This window comes from Bufo gargarizans, chromosome 2 (assembly GCF_014858855.1).
Source record: "Bufo gargarizans isolate SCDJY-AF-19 chromosome 2, ASM1485885v1, whole genome shotgun sequence".
NCBI lineage: Eukaryota > Metazoa > Chordata > Amphibia > Anura > Bufonidae > Bufo > Bufo gargarizans.
Genome location: NC_058081.1, coordinates 143,958,467 through 143,976,760, shown reverse-complemented (window position 1 = coordinate 143,976,760; position 18,294 = coordinate 143,958,467). Strand labels below are relative to the sequence as shown.

General features: G+C 44.6%; 1 protein-coding gene across 1 annotated transcript in view; it reads right to left on the bottom strand.

Moving 5' to 3' along the window:
- TP53BP1 (tumor protein p53 binding protein 1) overlaps nt 1–18,294 on the bottom strand; it is a 126,518-nt gene that overhangs the window by 106,325 nt on the left and 1,899 nt on the right. Inside the window, 2 exon segments of the mRNA XM_044279559.1 lie at nt 4,014–4,092; nt 6,220–6,407. Coding sequence (XP_044135494.1) covers nt 4,014–4,092; nt 6,220–6,399 — 259 coding nt within the window. The 5' untranslated portion in view covers nt 6,400–6,407.

Genomic DNA, 18,294 nt, shown 5'->3' with positions numbered 1-18,294 from the left:
AGTATTGTAATGCATTGGCTGTAAGTGTATTACACAGTGTAATACCCTTACAGCTTCCTGCCTATAAGATCCAGGGGGCTGGATCTCACAGAAGGCAGCCACAATGCCCAAGGAAGGCATTGGGCTGCCATCGGGTCCCTGTCACAGCAGCACAAAAACCCGATGGCCACCCTGGACCCAGCAGGATCCCACACGTGCCGCAGTCAGCACTGACCGCGACAGTGCGAGGGTTAATGCTCAGGCATCGGTGAAAACACTGATGTCGGCGCATACAGCAGGGGTCCGGCTATCAGTGACTGTCAGACCCCTGCCGCTGATCCACCAGCGCCGTACATGTACGGTGCTGGTCCTTAAGGGGTTAAAGGGGTATTCAGCTAAAGTAACAAAACATTTTTAAAAACTGCAATCTGTGACCCAACAGAACCCATACCTATACATATAACCAGAGCTTCATTTTACCTTGCAATCCATTTGTCTAGCTCCTGTGTGAGCCTGCAACAGACAGAGTATCATGGCACCTGATCTAGACATGCCCTCTCTACTCAGTAATCAGCAGCACGCTGACACTCCCTTTGTTTCACAAGACATTTAGCTAGAGAATTGATAGCAACACACTGAGCATGCCCGAACTAACAAAGGCTCAGAATTATAGGTCGATGCCAGAAAAAGGTAAAAATTGTTTCAATTTTATAATTGAAATAATTGCAAAGCCCTGGTTGTGATGGGCAACTTGGCAAGTACAAACGGATATCCCTCCTCCTTCCTTGTTTGATACACACCAGGCATCATTTCAGAGGACATTTCTGAGTGGCAGTGGAAGGGACAGGGTGAAGGAAGTTCCATTCTGATAGCCTTAGAATGTCATCAGATTTGAAGGCTTGTCCAGGTACGGGGGGCTCAAACAAGAGACTCTTAAAGGGGTTATCCAAGACTATTAAAATGCCCTCCATACGCCCGGGCCCCTCTCAATATACTTACCTTGCTCCCCACGCCGCTCCTGGTCCCCGCACCGCCGCTGCAGCTTTTCCCCGTGTGCAGATGAAAACATCCGGTGTTGGGGGCAGAGCAGCCAATGGCAGGAGGAACAGGAACAAGCCTCCCTAGAGTCACCCGCAATGCTAGGGAGGCTTGTCCCCATCCCTGCCTGCCATTGGCTGCTCCACCCGACCCCCCCCCCCCCCCACCTGATTGCTACCTTTTTATACCAGGCCCTGTTTTTTTGTTTCACCAGGTAGGGTTGAAGTGCCTGGTCCGAGAGGTCTACACCATAAATTTGTTGTGGTCCTTTACACAGACCTGTTTGTGCAAGTAGCTCCCCTCTCCCTAACTGGCAAAGGATTCTCCTTTCTCCAAACGTTAGGACACCAGCTATTGTGGGAATCCTGGTTTCTATGTACTGTCCCACAAGCCCCCGTGTTTGTAGCATGGAGGGATTTAAAAAAGATGGGGTATACTGGTGTAAAAATGATCGGTGTACACGTGGTACTCTGTGTAGGAATAGTGGCAAAAGGTCCCACACAATTTTGTCCCAATAATTTTGGGGTAGCTTGAGGGGCACGTTTGGAAGGAATAAATTGTCAGAAGGAAAGGTGGCTTTTAAAACAAAAAAAATAAAAATTCATCAGATTTTTATCAGGAGTGTATCATTTTAAGAATGAATCCCTAAGGAGGGAAATTAAGGATCTCAATTTATTTAGCATATCATAAGGCTGGGACAGCTCTGGGGTGGGAAAAAATGCTGAAAAATGCATAAACCACATAAGGGTTTTGGGACTGCTGCAAACTCAGGGTTTGCGTGGGGCCCTGTAGACTCGGGCAGATTGCTTTTTTACAATGCCCATATTAGGCTACTTTCACATCAGCATTCCCGTTTTAAGACCGGGCAGAGGGTCTCAAAACCAGGGCAAAAAGCTTCAGTTTTGTCCCCAATTGTTGTCCAGGAGACAAAACAGATCAGGATGCATTCCGTTCCGATTTGTTTAGTTTTTTGACAAGACAAAACCACTGCAAGCTGCAGTTTTGAGTCCAGTTTGCGTAACTGAACAAATCAATGTAAGTCAATGGTGCCGGATTTCGGTAACGAAAAAAACTGTTCCGTCACCCATTGACTTACAATGATTTTCATGCCAAATTAGATTTGTTCAGTGGAGGAGGCAGACACTAAGTTGTTTACTTGCTGTAGCACTACTGTCACCAGCAAGTCCGGTTCCTCCTGGAGCTATGCCGCAGGACCAATGGCCCCAGCAAGACCAAGCCGTCACGGAAACCCCTCACTTCTGGTCAGCCGCCAGTTTCTACTTTAGGCCCTGCTTCTTTTTTCCACCCTTTCTAAGCTCCTCCCGACTGGTGGAGGGCCTGGCAAAGCCCCAGCCATCGTCCAGCACGCCAAGGCCTCCGTTCTAATTTGGTTGGCTTTCCTCCTGTTACCAACCTCTGTTCTGGCTACTCTTCTTCACAGCTCTTGGATAAAGGCACAAGTGTCCTAAGCTGCTCCTGGGACCCTCTGCTCTGCAAACGGTTGGCTCTGCCCTAGGCACCCCCCCCCTCCCCCATATCCCTCCTGCAGGCTATTGGATTGTTTTGTTATTAGACATCTGCCTCGCTAGTTCCGCCGTCCTCCAGAGGCTCACTTTCCTCCCCCCGATAACCCCCCTCTTCCCCACGGTTCAGAACCTAAATGGGCATGCGCCCTGTCTACAGCGGTATCAAACCTAACGCGTCCAGATCCAAAGTTGATATGTTAGGTCGCTTGGCCCTGCAATCCTCGCAACAGTACCCCTCTTCAAGGGATGCTGCGATTTTGCCTAGGGACCGATCACGAAAACAGACCAGATTCTCAGTGTCATCTCCGAGATCTGCTTCTCCTCCATCTGTTTCAAGGAGGAACTCGCAGCCAGGCCATGATGGCAGAGGCACCAAAGATGTTCTAGTGGGTGAAGAAGATGGTTCCAGCTCTGTCAGCAGTTCACATTCTGGGATTGGACAATTAGATAGCAGACTTCCTGAGCAGAGAATGCAGCATAGACTCCGGAGAATGGTCCCTTCATCCGCTGGGCTAGACTGGACGTCAACCTGATGGCATCCAGGCTGAAGAACAAGTTGCCACGTTTTGTGGCCCGATCCCGGGACCCAGAGCAATAGTGACGGTCGCCCTGGTGTTCAGGCTCCTGTTCATATTACCCCCCGTGAAAAGGCAGCGCGCCAGCCAAGGTCCCTTAGTGACCGCCATAAAAATGCAGCGCCCCAGCCAAGGTCCCTTAGTGACCGCCATAAAAATGCAGATGGGTCATCAGTATGGGGTTAAAATTTTATTATATGTGGTCCATATAACTTTCTACTTGGGTCACACTAGAAATGGAATGAGCTGGTTACTACAGTGCTGCTCACGTTTACTTGCATAGGAGTGGTAGTGCAGTAAGCGGCTCCATCTACTTACACAGTAGGTGTAGCTGTGTGGTTCTGGCACCGGAGTTACTGCAGAAGAGCTAGGTTGGCGAGTGTCCAAACAGATACTGATGATCTATCCTACAGATAGGCCATCAAATTTAAAATTTGAGAACTTCTTTAAAACGCACACATCTGCAATGTAGAGTGTTTTGTCCTATAACTGCACATCCATTATACAGATGTTGATCTTTTACACTGAATCTAAACCTTATATATCCTGACAGTTAAGTAGTCACAACAATGTTTCTCTGCATTCAAGTCAATGGGGCTGAGCTGCAATACCAAGCACAGCCACTATATGATGTATGGTACTGTGCTTGGCAAGATACCGAGAGGCAGCTGCGCACCCCAGAGCTCCAGTGAGCATAGCGACTCCCTAAAGCATCTGAGGATAGATCACCATTATCAATTCCTGGATAACCCCTAGAGATGAATTGAGCAGTGGCATGCATGCCTGACCACCATTCCATTCATACGGGGTATATACAGCATAAGTGCAAAACAAACTGACAGAACAGTCACCAGTTATTTGCGGGAAATGTTACAGGCCGCTCTGATTACATTACCTAGATGATTTTCTTTTGAGGACTCACGTATCTCGATGCTTTCTTTAACACCGATGGTAGGTTTACCAGGCACAAAATCCTAAAATAAGTAAAGGAATCAATAAATTAATAAAGTAATTCACTAATTATCCAGCATCTTAGAACTGTATACAGGGGCCTAGGCCAAAATCTCTGATAGATCTCTAAGCAAGCACATGGCCACAATTGAATGATGTCGATTGCCACTGATCGGCCAGGCTTTTCTCACACACACTCGTTTACATTAGGGATCGACCGATATTGATTTTTTTAGGGCAGATACCGATAATTTGTGAACTTTCAGGCCGATAGCCGATAATTTATACCGATATTCTGGGAATTTTCATTTAAAAAAAAAAATAATTAAATTCCTACACAAATCTGCTGAAAATTAATGTTTAAATTGTTAATGTGTAGTTTTTTTTTTTTGTAAAAAAAAGAAAAAAAAGAAAAAATTCATTTATACTTAATATTTGGGTTATTTTTTTTTTTATTTTTTTTTACTTTTAGCCCCCTTAGGGACTAGAACCCTTGTCCTATTTACCCTGATAGATCTCTATCAGGGTGAATAGGAGATCACACTGTCCCTGCTGCTCTGTGCTCTGTGCACACAGCATGGAGGTGACTGACAGCCAGGGCTTCAATAGCGTCCTGGCTGCCATGGTAACCGATCGGAGCCCCAGAATTACACTGCTGGGGCTCCGATCGGAGGAGCAGGGGAGAGGGGATCATGTGGGGGGGGGGGGGGGGGGTCGCACTGCGCCACCAATTATTAATACTGGGGGCTTGGGGGGGCGCACTGCGCCACCAATGAAGTTAAATCTCTCATTTATTCATATACAGGAGGTAGGAGCTGCAAAATGACATAGCCGGCTCCCGACCTCCTATGAGCGGTAGCTGCGATCTGCGTCACCTGAGGGGTTAACTACCGCAGATCGCAGCTACAGCTCATAGAGGTCGGGAGCCGGCTATGTGATCCTGCAGCTCCCGCCTCCTGTTTGAATGAATGAATGAGAGATTCCTCTTCATTGGTGGCGCAGTAGCCACAGCCCCTCCCCTTCTCTTGTCCCCTGTCCTCCCATTGGCTGCAGCAGCAGCACAGGGGGAGGGAGACACTGCTTCCTTCTCCCCTGTGCTGCTGCTGAGGGAACACGGAGAGCTCTGACAGCAGTGCGATCTGTATTCCCCATAAGTTATCGGAATATCTGCAAAATAAATGCCGATACCGATCAAAATCCTCAATATCGGCCGATAATATCGGTAAAACCGATAATAGGTCGATCCCTAGTTTACATAGAGCCTCTGTGTGTGTGTGTAGGATCACAAAATTTGTACATTGAATTGCTTTTGCTTAGCTTTCTTTTTATAAAACCAGTCAACCCTTTGTGCATTGCAGACCCATTGTTCGGTTCAGTTAGCACCACAGTCTTTTTGATCAATGGAGTCCCACCAATGACATGCGGTCCTACCAGAAGACCTTTCTTTCCCACTGGAAGAAGTGATATTGCCAAGATGTGACAGTTTCTTAAAAGGGCTTCGGTCATAAGAAATAACATCATGTAGCAGACTGACTAGTGATGTGCTAATGTCAGCAGTACATAACAGTATGCTTTATAACTCCCTGCCTGCCGCCGTTCTCTTAAAATAAAGAAAGACTTTTAAAATATGCTAATGAGCCTCTAGGTGCTATTAGGGCGTTGCTTCAGCACCTAGAGGCTCAGTCTACGCACCCTTTGGCATGCCCAGGTCCAGTTAATTGACTTTCCAGTTTTCCTCAGTGTCCCATAAATCCCGCGCCTGCGCCGTCCAGTTTACTATTCGGGCAAGAGCAGTGAGTGAAGGATGCGCTCCTGCTGCCGGCTTCCTTCCTTCAGCGCAGGAGCAGGTGAGGAAGCCGGCAGGAGAGCATCCTTCATTCACTGCGCCTGCCCCGAATACTAAACGGGACGGCGCAGGATTTACGGGACGATGAGGAGAATTCGAAAGTCAATCAACTGGACCTGGGCGTGCCAAAGGGTGCGTAGACCGAGCCTCTAGGTGCTGAAGCAACGCCCTAATATCACATTAGCATATTTTAAAAGTCTTTATTTTAAGAGTTTCATTATCTCCACAAACTCTCTCTTCCATCTTGCTATATTGATGAGTATATTGGGCTGAAGCATACAACATACTGGAATAACACTCCTACCATGACAGGGCTTTCCACTTGTGATTCCAGGTGCGGAAGATGCTGCGCAAGCAGACCAAAGCGTGCGCGGTCCAGATCTTCTTCTGTTCCCATACTTTCTGGCTGGGAGTCTTCCACAATCAGACATGGTGTATCCTGCTGAGAAAACTCGGAGTCCAGCTGACTCCTACTGGGGTCCATCGGCTTGCCTAAAAGTTACATTAGAGAGCACAGTCAGGTTAGTTTGGGTCTCAGATACGGCACTTCTTCTGTTTTTTTGTAGAAATAAAGACAAAAAAAAAAGCTGAGCCAACTACTCATACACAATCTACCACAGCTCACTGATGAGGACTGCAGGCACTGGGAGCAGGGAAGAGGCAGTGCTCACTTACAGCTTGTCCAGACAGGACTCCTCACTGATCAAAGCTTTCATAGAAGTTATACCTGTGCATATGCCATAGATGTATGTCAGGGCCACAGTCTCAAGGTTGTCATTTTGGGTGCGACAATTCAGCAAAATAGAAGATAATCTGTCACCAGGAAATTCACAGGCAGTGCCTTGTAGGGCTACCTGAGCTGAACAGAAGGATACCTTTCATTTTTACTATGTACCAGTAGGTAAATCTACCTCATTCTGGAGAAATAATTATGACGGATGCAAGCCTGTGGGGTTGGGAAAGGGGGGCTCATTGGTCTCAGTCTTTCCAAGGTCAATGGTCCAAAGAACAAATAGTTTTATCTAGGGCTGCAGTAAACGATTATGTCAGTAATAGAGTATTCCATCGATTATTTTTTATGATTAATCAAGTAATCTAATAAGAAAAAGAAAAAAATTAATTGACTGTTTTCCTTTATAAAAACTCATCAGACCCCCTGCCATCAGTCCTCAACACCCTTCGTTCCCCCCTGTGCGATCACCCTAAGTACATCAGCTCCCTCACACACTAGTGCATTCAGCTCCACTCCCCCAGTGCCATCAGCCCCTCCATGCCATCCATTGCCATGTCCTCTACGTCCCCCAGTGCCATCAGGTCAGCCCCTCCACGTCCCCCAGTGCTATCAGGTCAGCCCCTCCACGTCCCCCAGTGCCATCAGGTCAGCCCCTCCACGTCCCCCAGTGCCATCAGGGAGGAACAAGGAGTGTAGCCCTAAGGCCTCTTTCACACGGGAGTCAGTTTTTTTTTCCCGGATAAGAGGCGGGTGCGTTGCGGGAAAATGCGCGATTTTTCCGTGCGAGTGCAAAACATTGTCATGCATTGCACTCGCGTGAGAAAAATCGCGCATGTTTGGTACCCAAATCCGAACTTCTTCACAGAAGTTCGGGCTTGGGATTGATGTTCTCAAGATTGTATTATTTTCCCTTATAACATGGTTATAAGGGAAAATAATAGCATTCTGAATATAGAATGCATAGTAAAACAGCGCTAGAGGGGTTAAAAAAAATAAAAATAAAATTTAACTCACCTTAGTCCACTTGATCGCGAAGCCCGGCATCTCCTTGTGTCTCCTCTGCTGAACAGGACCTGGGGTGAGCATTAAATAGAGGTTAAGGACCTTTGATGACGTCACTCCGGTCATCACATGGTACGTCACATGATCTTTTACCATGGTGATTCACCATGGTAAAAGACCATGTGATGACCGGAGTGACGTCATCAAAGGTCCTTAACCTCTATTTAATGCTCACCCCAGGTCCTGTTCAGCAGAGGAGACACAAGGAGATGCCGGGCTTCGCGATCAAGTGGACTAAGGTGAGTTAAATTATTATTATTATTATTTTTAACCCCTCTAGCGCTGTTTTACTATGCATTCTGTATTCAGAATGCTATTATTTTCCCTTATAACCATGTTATAAGGGAAAATAATAATGATCGGGTCTCCATCCCGATCGTCTCCTAGCAACCGTGCGTGAAAATCACACCGCATCCGTACTTGCTTGCGGATGCTATGCGATTTTCAGGCTTCCCATTCACTTCTATGGGGCCTGCGTCGCGTAAAAATCGGACAATATAGAGCATGCTGCGATTTTCACTCAACGCACAAGTGATGTGTGAAAATCACCGCTCATGTGCACAGCCCCATAGAAATGAATGGTTCAGGATTCAGTGCGGGTGCAATACGTTCACCGCACGCATCGCACCCGCACGGAAAACTCGCCTGTGTGAAAGGGGCCTAAGTCAAGTGGCGGAAAATACCTTTTCTTGGGCAGAGATTCATCTGAGGTCCCTGTCTGCAGTACATTTAAAAGGCTCCCTAAACGTAAAAGTAGACTTTCTAAGCAGGGTTCCCCTAAATTCATCAGAACAGAGTTTACAAAAGCTGATTTTTCTGCAGATAGCGTACGGATGGGGACTTCCCCAAGAAGACCTATTCGCATCAGCAAAGAATACAAAGCTGAAAAAGTTTTTCTCCCTGAACCCCAATCGACGGAAACATAGGGATAGATGCACTGGCCGAAGATGGCATTTTCATCTTGCATATGCATTTCCTCCCTTTCCGCTGATTTCCAGGATTCTAAAAAAGATTTGTCAGGAAAAAGCTCATGTCATCTTGAGAGCCCCTTTATGGCCCCAAAAAAAATAAAAAAATAAATCCTGGTTCCCCCTTCTGAAACTCCTCTCAGTCCAAAGCCCGTGGGTGCTTTCCTGGGTACAGGATCTATTATCTCAAGGTCCAGTGTTCCATCCCAGGATAGAGAGTTTACATCTAGCTGCACGGAACCTCAAAGGGTGACATTAAAGTCCAAAGGCTTGTCTGATGCTATAATTTTTATATATATTTGTATTTTTATTGAAATACAGCAGTACAAATCAGTTTCATCTGTATGCACAATTGTATAAAGTAAGGCTACTTTCACACTTGCGTTCAGAGCGGATCTGTCTGGGGTCTGCCCAGACGGATCCGCTCATATAATGCAGACGATGGGATCCGTTCAGAACGGATCCGTCTGCATTATATTGTAGAAAAAAATTCTAAGTGTGAAAGTAGCTTCAGACGGATCCGTCCAGACTTTACATTGAAAGTCAATGGGGGACGGATCCGTTTGAAAATTGAGCCATATAGTGTCAAATTCAAACGGATCCGTCCCCATTGACTTACATTGTAAGTCTGGACGGATCCGTTTGCCTCCGCACGGCCAGGCGGACATCCAAACACTGCAAGCAGCGTTCAGGTGTCCGCCTGCTGAGTGGAGCGGAGGCCAAACGCTGCCAGACTGATGCATTCTGAGCGGATCCGCATCCACTCAGAATGCATTAGGGCAGTACGGATGCGTTCGGGGCCGCTTGTGAGAGCCTTCAAACGGAACTCGCAAGCGGAGCCCCGAACGCAAGTGTGAAAGTAGCCTAAAGTTAACAAAGCAGAATGTACAAAGTATTCAGCAAAAGTACACATATACCGTAACATCAGATGTCATATGCAATGTAAATAAGACAAAAAACAATAAAGGCTACGCGATAACCCAGCATCTTGTCGTATTCGGTTGGTTGAAAAAGAAAAAGAAAAAAAGAAGACAATTATCTACAGTATCCCACCGTTAAGAGAACAGTTCCAGAAGTAGCTACATAGATCTATTAATAGGGTGGGTATGATCTACACTGAATCCTATAATTAATACCATAACAGTCAGCAGAAAGGACGTAACCTCAAAAATGTATTCTAAAGTTTGGAAGAGATTTTGTTACTGGTGTATTCAATCAAGAAATTCTGCACAAATGTATTCTATTCAGACAGTACTAGGGTCCCTTCAGTCAGGGTTTGAAAAAGGGTTCATGTGTCCGTATTAAGCTCGGTTTTCGATAAAAAAAAAATTGCGGATCATCAGTTTTCTCAAAGAAGCGGCTAGTTTGAGGCCTTCCCTAAGACCAGTTGTATCTCCTTGGGATCTTAACCTAGTCCTGTCAGGATTAACAGTTTCTCTCTTTGAATCACTGTCTGAGGCCTCTCGAAGATATCTCTCTGTCAAGACAATTTTAGTGGCCATTACTTCTGCGCGCAGAGTAGGTGAGATTCAGGCTCAAAAAGTAGTTGAACCTTTCTTCACAGTTTTTCCCAGACAGAATAGTGTTCAGACTGGATGAAACTTTCTTACTCAAGGTTTTATCCAATTTTCACAGGCAGGAAGAGATTATCGTTCCCTCGTTTTGTATGGATTAGAAATCAGAAAGAGAAATCAGATTTCATAAATTGGATGTGAGAAGGGCCATTCTGATCTATCTAAAAGCTGCTAAATCCTTTAGAAAATCAAACTACTTGTTTGTGCAGTTTCTAGAGGCAAATAAGAGGTCATAAAGCTACAAAAAGCTCCCTGTCTAGGTGGATAAAAATTGCAAACTCCAAAGCCTACAAATTTTCAGGAGTGGTTCCACCAAAAACTCTGAGAGCCCACTCTATGAGGTCAGTGTCGCCATCTTGGGCTGAAAAAGCAAATGCATCTATAGAGCAGATCTGCAAAGCGGCTACGTGGACAAGTCCACACACATCAGAGCAATGTGGAGGAGACATCAGCCTCTCTCCTGGGCGTTCCTTCTCCCTGGCTGTAGTGTTGTCCAATCGCAGCGTAGAACGTCACAGCCAGGGAGAAGGAACGTCCAGGAGAGAAGCTGATGTCTCCTCCCCATTGCTCCGATAGTAGCAGGAGACGGTAACTGGGCCACAGCGGGCGAAAGGAGCGGTGCCCAGGAATAATAGTAGGTGCAGGGAGATCCCTGGGCGCCGCTCTATGTAGCATGCTACTTAAAGTCCGCACCCATGAAAGGTCCTCTTTAACTTTTAATACAGGAGGTAGGTGCCAGCAGCAGAATCACATAGCCGGCACCCTGCCTCCAACAGGGAGCTGCGATCAGCGGCAGTTAACCCCTCAACTGCCGTTGATCTGCTGCCGGCACCCACCTCCTGTATTAAAGGTTAATTATCATTGGTGGCGCAGTGCACCCTCCCCAGTATTAAAATCATTGGTGGCAGTGGCCACAGGGTCCCCTCCCCTTCTTATTAGTGGCAGTGGCCGCTCCTGATCGGAGCCCCAGCAGTGTAATCCTGGGGCTCCGATCGGTTACCATGGCAGCCAAGACAATACTGAAGCCTTGGCTGCCATAGTCAGCTCCCTGCTGCTGTGTGTACTATACACAGGGCAACAGGGAGAGTGTGAAGTCCTATTCAACCTAAGAGAGATCTATCAGGGTTAATAGGACAAGGGATGAAAAGATCCCAGGTTCTGGCCCCTAAGGGGGGAAATAGTTAATAAATAAAATCACCCCCTTTCCCAATTTTACATATAAAATATATAAATAATAAATAAAACATACATATCGCCACGTCCGAAAAGTCCAAACTATAAAAAAAATTTTTTTTTAAATCTATGCTGTGAACGCCAGAACAGAAAAAAAAAAAAAAACAACTGCGTAGTCATTTTTTAAAATATGGAATGCACGTGGCTTTTTTGGTGTTTTATTATTTTTTACGTGGTATCGAGTATCGCAATACTTTTTTATGGTATCGAAATCAAATAAAAAATTTGGTATCTCAACAACTCTACATCTCTCATGGTAATGCCATCATGGAGGATTCATGAAAAGGAAATTACCGGTAAGGAATATGGCTCTCTCAGCCATACAAGCACATATGAACACGCGCGCGTTCATAGGATCGGAAGGTAAGAGAGTATCTACAGCCTGCCAGCGGCGATCGTTCGCTGGCAAGCTGTAGATGCGATTTTTTGTAACCCCTAACAGATATATTAGACGCTGTTTTGATAACAGCGTCTAATATACCTGCTACCTGGTCCTCTGGTGGTCCCTTTTGCTTGGATCGACCACCAGATGACACAGGCAGCTCAGTAAAGTAGCACCAAGCGCCACACTACACTACACCCCCCCCGTCACTTATTAACCCCTGATCACCCCCCTGTAAGGCTCCATTCAGATGTCTGTATGTGTTTTACGGATCCACGCATCCATGGATCGGATCCGCAAAACACATACGGACATCTGAATGGAGCCTTACAGGGGGGTGATCAATTACAGAGGGGTGATCACCCCATATACACTCCCTGATCACCCCCCTGTCAGGCTCCATTTAGACATTTTTTTGGCACAAGTTAGCGGAAATTGATTTTTTTTTATTTTTTTAGTTTTTTCTTATAAAGTCTCATATTCCACTAACTTGTGTCAAGAAATAAAATCTCAAATGAACTCACCATACCCCTCACAGAATCCAAAAGCGTAATTTTTTTTAGACATTTATATTCCAGACTTCTCACGCTTTAGGGCCCCTAAAATGCCAGGGCAGTATAAATACCCCATATGTGACCCCATTTCGGAAAGAAGACACCCCAAGGTATTCGCTGAGGGGCATATTGAGTCCATGAAAGATTTAACTTTTTGTCCCAAGTTAGCGGAAAGGGAGACTTTGTGCGAAACAAAAATATAAAGAAAAAAAATTCCGCTAACTTGTGCCCCAAAAAAAAATAAAAAATTCTTCTATGAACTCGCCATGCCCCTCATTGAATACCTTGGGGTGTCTTCTTTCCAAAATGGGGTCACATGTGGGGTATTTATACTGCCCTGGCATTTTAGAGGGGCCCTAAAGCGCGAGAAGAAGTCTAGAATCCAAATGTCTAAAAATGCCCTCCTAAAGTGAATTTGGGCCCCTTTGCGCGAGTAGGCTGCAAAAAAGTGTCACACATGTGGTATCGCCGTACTCAGGAGAAGTTGGGCAATGTGTTTTGGGGTGTCTTTACATATATCCATGCTGGTTGAGATATCTTGGTCAAATGCCAACTTTGTATTTAAAAAAAAAAAAATGGGAAAAGTTGTCTTTTGCCAAGATATTTCTCTCACCCAGCATGGGTATATGTAAAATGACACCCCAAAACACATTGCCCAACTTCTCCTGAGTACGGAGATACCACGTGTGACACTTTTTTGCAGCCAAGGTGGGCAAAGGGGCCCACATTCCAAAGAGCACCTTTAGAATTTTTTTTTTTTTTTTTTAAACACATTTTGATTTCAAACTACTTCTCACGCATTTGGGCCCCTAAAAAGCCAGGGCAGTATAACTACCCCACAAGTGACCCCATTTTGGAAAGAAGACACCCCAAGGTATTTCGTGAGGGGCATAGTGAGTTTATGGAAGTTTTTATTTTTTGTCACAAGTTAGTGGAATATGAGACTTTGTAAGAAAAAAAAAAAAAAAAATATCATCATTTTCCGCTAACTTGTGGACAAAAAATAAAAAGTTCTATGAACTCACTATGCCCATCAGCGAATACCTTAGGGTGTCTACTTTCCGAAATGGGGTCATTTGTGGGGGTTTTCTACTGTTTGTGCATTGTAGAACCTCAGGAAACATGACAGGTGCTCAGAAAGTCAGAGCTGCTTCAAAAAGCGGAAATTCACATTTTTGTACCATAGTTTGTAAACAAAAAAATATATATTACAACTGAAAGTGAAAAATGTCATTTTTTTGCAAAAATGTTGTTAACTTTCGATTAATAACAAAAAAAAGTAAAAACGTCAGCAACAATGAAATACCACCAAATGAAAGCTCTATTAGTGAGAAGAAAAGGAGGTAAAATTCATTTGGGTGGTAAGTTGCATGACCGAGCAATAAAACGGTGAAAGTAGTGTAGTGCAGAATTGTAAAAAGTGGTCTGGTCATTAAGGGGGGTTTAAAGAGGACCTTTCACTAGTTTAAAAACTAAAAGCTAACTATATCAGTGGGCAGAGCGGCGCCCAGGGGTCCCCCTGCACTTACTAGTATGTCTGGGCGCCGCTCCGTTCGCCCCAGTATAGGCTCCGGTGTCTGCAGCTCCCTCTGTTGTACTGGGCAGAGTTTTTGTATTAGGGTTGTCCCTTGCTGCAGTGCTGGCCAATCGCAGCGCACAGCTCATAGTCTGGGACTCCCAGGCTATGAGCTGTGCGCTGCGATTGGCCAGCACTGCAGCAAGGGACACGCCTAATACAAAAACTCCGCCCAGTACAACAGAGGGAGCTGCAGACACCGGTGCCTATACCGGGCGAACGGAGCGGCGCCCAGACATACTAGTAAGTGCAGGGGGACCCCTGGGTGCTGCTCTGCCCACTGATATAGTTAGTTTTTAAACTAGTGAAAGGTCCTCTTTAAGCTAGGGGGGCTGAGGTGGTTAAAGGAGTTCTCCAGGATATAGATATTGATGGCCTATTTTCAGGTCAGGTCATCAATACCAGATCAGTCCCACTCCCAGCACCCCAGCAACCAGCTGTATGGAGTTGGACCCCCGCTAGTCTCATATTGATGACCTATCCTGAGGATATGCCATCAATATTAAAATCATCTAAAACCCTTTTAAAATCAAGCATAATGCCTTACAGGGCTATCTCAGATGAATGGGCCAAGTGAAGTGACTATTCAAGAACCTGTCTCTTGTCAATCAAGGAGAGAAGGAGGAGCAAGGGTGCTTGGGCCCACCCTTGGTGCACGTAACTTCTCATTTGCATATAAATTAAAAGTACTTTTTCCAGGTGCCTGGGACTCCAGGGAACCTCTCTCTGTAGGCGAGCTGGGTTTAGCCACCATAGTACAGACTGAATTACAGATGAAGAAATGGAGATTTTTTTCTTCTAGCGAATTTAGATTCCTGTTCCAATTCTCTAGTAGCCATTGCTGAAATACTTGAGAATGGAACTGGGCCCATTTTGCCGCTGGGATACAGGCAGTTAGAGTGCCCAGAAGTTTCATGGCCTCTCTGACTGTACAAGACGGACGAACAAGGAATTTTTGTCACTGCCAGTTCTGTGAGAAGGTCTGACAGACGTTCTTCTCTACCTCTTGTATGACGTTCTTTGTTTTGGTTTCACTTTGTCATCTCCTTTCCTTCTGCCAGGTGTCACTTATTTAGACTAATTGTCTTCCTTTATATTCCCTCCCATACTGCCTCACTTTGCGGTTTATACTACTTCCTGGATGAAGTGTTCACTGCTGGAGGCTGCTGCTGCTGTTTGCTCAGATAAGTCTTTTTCTTTATTGTGTTTCCTTGCTGGCTTGATTCTAGGTGACCCTGACTCCGGCCCGTGTCCCCTCACCATTATAGGGTTAGGTACATGAACATGCAATAGTCTACCATTGAGACCCTTGCATGTGCTTAGCAGTCAGGGAGAGCTCTTAGGGCTGTTTCACACGAGCGGATGCCGTGCGTGACATCCGCTGCGTGAATGACAGCCAAGACCCGATGCCGACAGTAGAAGCACGGAGCATTAACATGATTGATAATGCTCCGTGCCTCTCTGTGACCTCTTTACTACGAAATCACAATGACAACTTTATCTCACTGTGATTTCATAGTAAAGAGATCACAGAGAGGCACGGAGCATTATCAGTCATGTTAATGCTCCGTGCTTCTGCTGTCCGCATCGGGTCTTGGCTGTCATTCACGGAGCGGATGTCACGCACGGCATCCGCTCGTGTGAAACAGCTCTTAGGGTTTTAAAGGGCTCACCTATATGCTCCTTAGTTTGGGATCAAGCCAGTCGGTCGTTTATTTATAAGTTCCAGCTATCTGCAACTTCATCCGTGACAATTTTGAAACCTTGTCTATCACACCAGAGACTTGTGCTAGAGGTCTATTTGCTTGTATTTTCAAGGCAAAAGCACACAGAAATTACTGATAATGCTAAAATGTAGTTATGCTTAACTCAAGAACTGAAATGCACAGTGTTTTTCAAAATAAAACATCTTTTACTAAATTAAATTACATATTTGCATTACTGCAAAAAGTACAAAACATGCCATTTTCTTAATAGCACTGCACAGAACAGATAAATAAAGTAGAATAAATAGAATAACATTTGTTCATTAAAATAACGACGACTTGCCTAGTCTGCAAATGAAATTCATTTATCTGTTTAGGGTAAGACAATGAACATTTAGAAACACTCAGTGAGGGTAGCATAGTAGAGGTGACAGGTTCCCTTTAAATGCTTTGTTATGTAAAACTGAAACAAACGACAACAAAAAAAGTAGTCATATTTGGTATTGTCTCGTCCGTGACAACCTGCTCTATAAAAAATACCACATGATCTAACCTGTCAGATGAATGTTCTAAATAACAAAAAATAAAAATGGTGCCTACCAAAACAGCTATTTCTTGTTACCTTGCCTCACAAGTGAAATATAGAGCAACCAAAAATCATATGTATCCTAATATAGTACCAACAAAACTGCCACCCTATCCCGTAGTGCCTAAAATAGGGTCACTTTTATGGAGTTTCTACTCTAGGGGTGCATCAGGGGGGCTTCAAATGGGACATGGTGTCAAAAAAACAGTCCAGCAAAATCTGCCCGTACAGCAGTTTACGACCACACAGGGCCATAAATATTGAGTTTTGTTTGGCTGTTAACCCTTGCTTTGTAACTGGAAAAAAAAATTAAATGGAAAATCTGCCAAAAAAGTGAAATTTTGACATTTTCTCTCTATTTTCCATTATTTCTTGTGGAACACCTAAAGGGTTAACAAAGTTTGGAAAATCAGTTTTGAATACCTTCAATGGGGTCATTTTGGGGTGGTTTCTGTTATGTAAGCCTCACAAAGTGACTTCAGACCTGAACTGGTCATAAAAAAGTGGGTTTTAAAAATTTTCTGCAATATTTCAAGATTTGCTTCTAAATTTCTAAGCCTTGTAACATCCCCAAAATATAAAATATCATTCACAAAATGATCCAAACAAAGTAGACATATGGGGAATGTAAAGTAATTACTATGTATTATAAAAGTAGAGAAATTGAAATTTGGAAATTAGCAAATTTTTCCAAATTTGGGGTAAATTAAGATTTTCTTTATAAAAAATAAAATAAAAATTTGGACTCAATTTTACCAGTGTCATGAAGTACAATACGTGACGAGAAAACAATCTCAGAATGGTCTGCATAAGTAAAAGCGTTTTAAAGTTATCACCACATAAAGTGACATGTCAGATTAAAAAAATAAAAAATAAATGGCCTGGTCCTTAAGGTGAAAATGAGCCCGGTCCTCAAGGAGTTAAAGCTTCATTCACACGTCCGTGGCCGTACTCAAATCCATGACAAGGTGGTCAGTGATGCTTCAGTGAATATGTCTGTGAAGGATCTGTGTGTGGTCCATGTGTCCATTTTTTGCTGTACGCGTGTCATCCGTGTTTCACAGACACTGTGCAGCTAACATTTTTCAAAGCATCTCTTCCTAATGATTCGTTAAATAAGGATGGCATCCATGGTTTTCACTGGGCGTGATGGCCCCATGAACACAGACAAAATAGAGCATGCATCCGTGCTAAAACACGGATGTGTAAATGCACACATTAAAGTGAATGGGGACGTGTGCTGTCCGTGGAGAACGTGTGAATGAGGCTTAGCAGTGAATTTCATGGTGACAGACTCCGCTAATCACAAATCTGTGCCTGGTTCAGGCTCCTATTGAGGTCATTGACATCTGTCATTTGGCATTAAGGACGGCACCTGATAACAACCAGGATAGCAAACAAGTCAGATAAACCATTCCACAGATATCTGCCCTCACCACATCACTAAGGCTACTTTCACACTAGCGTTTTTGCTGGATCCGGCAGGGCTCATCAAAAACGCTTCCGTTACTGATGATACAACCATCGGCATCTGTTATGAACGGATCCGTTTGTATTATCTGTAACATAGCCAAGACGGATCAGTTATGAACTCCACTGAAAGTCAATGGAGGACGGATCCGTTATCCATTGCGTCAGAGAAAACGGATCCGTCCCCATTGACTTGCATTGGGGGTCATGCCGAATCAGTCTTGCTCCGCATCCCAGGACGGAAAGCAAAATACATGTTGCGGTTTGCTCTCCGGTCTGGGAACGCAACTAAACGGAATGGAAAGCATTTTGGAGAATTCCGTTCTGTTCAGTTTTGTCCCCATTGACAATGAAAGGGGACAAAACTGAAGCGTTTTTTTTTCCGTTATTGAGCCCCTATGACGGACCTCAATGCCGGAAAACGAAAACGCTACAGTGAAAGTCGCCTAAGAGGAGCGAATTACCTAAATGCTCTTTTCGGTCATGTAAATTCACTAATACTGAAGGTGTTTTTTTTGTTTTTATTTCTCCAGCA